At 40.5% G+C, this 2,959-nt stretch overlaps 1 protein-coding gene across 1 annotated transcript; it reads right to left on the bottom strand.

Moving 5' to 3' along the window:
- Window positions 1–280: 280 nt before the first annotated feature.
- On the bottom strand, window positions 281–2,549 carry LOC119722712 (lysophosphatidic acid receptor 6-like). Its single transcript, XM_038192967.1, has one exon. The coding sequence runs from the start codon at window positions 1,656–1,658 to the stop codon at window positions 309–311; it is 1,350 nt and encodes a 449-aa protein (XP_038048895.1). The 5' UTR covers window positions 1,659–2,549; the 3' UTR covers window positions 281–308.
- Window positions 2,550–2,959: the final 410 nt, after the last annotated feature.

Raw genomic sequence — 2,959 nt, 5'->3', positions numbered from 1 at the left:
ATATATTATAAACAGAACTACACATTTTTCCTCATCATCAGTCTCCAAATCCAGCTATGGGACGTTGAGCCACCCACTCCAACCGATCAGTCGAGGTGAGCCACAGGTCAGGTCTGACAGAGTATGGTCAGCCTCAAGCTGTCACACCCAGGTTCCTGGATGGAACTTATACTTGATACTTTCCAGGTCACATATATATGTCACAAAAAAAGTTGCGGAAACAACTGTTTGTCCACAAACATCAGTCTAGGTTTTTTTCTTATCTCTTTTTTTTTTGGGGGGGGGGGGTGGAGTTTTGCTTTTGGATCCTATGATCTGATCTGATCAGCAGGATCTGTTCTTGGTAATGTCTGCAGAGGGATATTGTTTGTTGGTACTTGCTGCCCTTTTCTGCAGCAGAAGGCTTGCTTAAAGGCCTTCCTGTACCTTCCACTACCAGCATTGAATATGACTGAATTAATGGAAGAGTTCATGACTCTGGCACAAGCAGCCATCAGATTCAACTCCATCACATCATCATTTACATTCACTTCTTTCCTGCTTTGCGATAAAATTACAATTAGGGAAACTATAGCTTGAGGGAGCAAACAGACAAATACCACGGCTGTGTTGATGCCAAGTATCAGAGTAACTCTTCGTAGATGTTTTGACGGACCTCGGATCTGATCACCAGTTGGATTTGGTGCATGCAGTCCCTTAATAAGGAGCATATTGAAAGTGACTGTGAGGATCAAACTCAACATGAATACACAGAAAAACACATAATTTACAACCAGATTCATAGTAAGAAAAGTTGCATCATTATTCACAAACACCTGCACATTACTTGATAGATGTTCATACTTTTCTTCAGTTGGCCAAACAACACATTTGAATGGTGGTACATTCAAGACCAGAAACTGATAAAAGAAACCGGTCAAATTCATGGAAAAAGACAGAAACCATATGCAAACTGCTGCTCGTATTGCCCGTCGCTTCAGATTGAGATTACGGTGTTGGAAAGGGTAACAAATGGCAAAATATCTATCATAAGACAGCAGTGTTACAAAGGCTATAGACGAAGCAATACCCACATTGCCTGTGTACACTAAGAGAGTAAGAACTGCTTGAGCTGAGTTCCCCAAATATGATATATCCAATACAGTGTGTGTTGTCAAAGTCACACATTGCTCATGGGTGGCCGCTGAAATCAAGACCATCAAATCTGCAACTGCCAAATTAGTCAGATAGAAATTGGTGATATTCCGCATGGAGGCAACTCTGCAAAGGGTAAAGAAAAAAGACAGAATGGACAGGATCCCTAATAGTTTGAGGACAGGGAGGACAAATCCATACAATACAGTCTCTGTGTTGGAATACACATACTTGTCAGCCTCTACCGGATTCTTAAAAGCAAAGATTCGCAACGAGTGGTTGAACAGTTTGTATCTTTCATTGCTTGGTACATCAAAGGATTCGTTCATCGGTGCCCAGGGAGATGGTCCCGTTTCATCCCAGATCAGTAGATGATCCATCTGGGGTATGGAATAGGCCAGGGAGCAGTTGTCACTGTGGTTCTGGAAGACACAGGTGAAGAAGGTACAGACCAGAATGTCCAGTTGAGCAAGGGATGTTGTAGCTTGGGCATAGACAGTGACATTTTCATGGTACAACCACATGATGGACACAGAGTCTTCCTGCTGGTGTATAGCTTTTTGCAGTGTCTGTAACAGTAGATGTGATGGTTCAGTGTCTTTTACAGATAACGTGGGGTGGAGAAACACAGCAGAAATTTGCTGGCTGAATGAAGAGATGAACGAAAGACTGGTTCGCAGATGACGACAAAATCAAGCAAGACAACTTTGACTGGTGCGGATACCTGCAGGTTTGTTCAGCAGCAAGGGGTTTGCCTCTCAAAAAGTACACCGAAAACTAAACTTTGTACAAGTACATGAAGTAACATCTAAAATAGAAGTTGTTGTTTCACAGTACAGTTTCAGAAAGTTTCTCACCAAAGACTTTTGTAGCCAGTGTTCTGTGTATTTCACTGCTTCCAATTCAATAGGAAAAAGAATTGGAGTCTGTACAAGAACTATTTGTCCTTTTAAGTCAATTTATAGACAGCCAATGTGAAGCAAAGTTGTCACCCGATCATGTGTTAAGAGTAGGCAACAGCAAGGGCTGTCCATAATACGTGCGGCCAATTTTGCATCGAGATCTGATGGCTCTGGTGAACTGGACGGCCTGAGATGAGTACTGACGTCAAGTTTGATTGCCGGTTGACTTGAAATGGAGAGAGTGCATACGCGTTACAGGCTCAAGGTGCAGTGAACACCATGCATTGTTGAGTTCGGACTTTGGAACAGTGATGTACTGTGATGAGGCTGGTGAGAAAATGCAAAATGATCTTGACGTTCAAATTTTCCATTTAAATACTCTCATTGGCGCATCACATCGAAACTGACATACTTGCGGTCACTTTCCCTCTACGAAGTTAACTTGAACATAGAGTGCTTAACTTAAAATGACCAAATGCCAAATCAAAACTGACAAAGCAACTTTCACCCTGATTATGGTGTTCATAAAAAATTCAAACATGTGGCTTTTCTTGGCTTTGTATTTGTTTCCTCTTAGAATTGATTTTTAGTTTTTATCAAGAAAGTTGCATCAAAACCGATACCTTGTTATTTACATATAAATTCACATGTTAGCAAACATGTGGCTTTTCTTGGTTTTGTATTTGTGTGCTCTAAGAATTGATTTTTGTTTTTTATCACAAAAAGTTGTCTCAAAACCGATGCCTCGTTATTTACATATAAATTCACATGTTAGCATTCAGATAAATATTTAAAGTACAGCTACCGGTAGGCCTTTCACTTTGCACTTCTGTATTGTGCAAGTTCATGAAATAAGTTGGTCAACAATTTAACCAAATTGGGAAAACTGATCAATAAAGTCTGTTTTCATTAAATATTGTAGA

This window comes from Patiria miniata, unplaced genomic scaffold (assembly GCF_015706575.1).
Source record: "Patiria miniata isolate m_02_andy unplaced genomic scaffold, ASM1570657v1 HiC_scaffold_16, whole genome shotgun sequence".
In the NCBI taxonomy this organism is placed as follows: domain Eukaryota; kingdom Metazoa; phylum Echinodermata; class Asteroidea; order Valvatida; family Asterinidae; genus Patiria; species Patiria miniata.
This window is presented reverse-complemented; position numbering and strand designations above follow the sequence as displayed.

What these genes read in the sequence shown, in the direction of transcription:
- LOC119722712 (XM_038192967.1), bottom strand. Translation starts at nt 1,658, where the DNA reads ATGTGGTTGTACCATGAAAATGTCACTGTCTATGCCCAAGCTACAACA.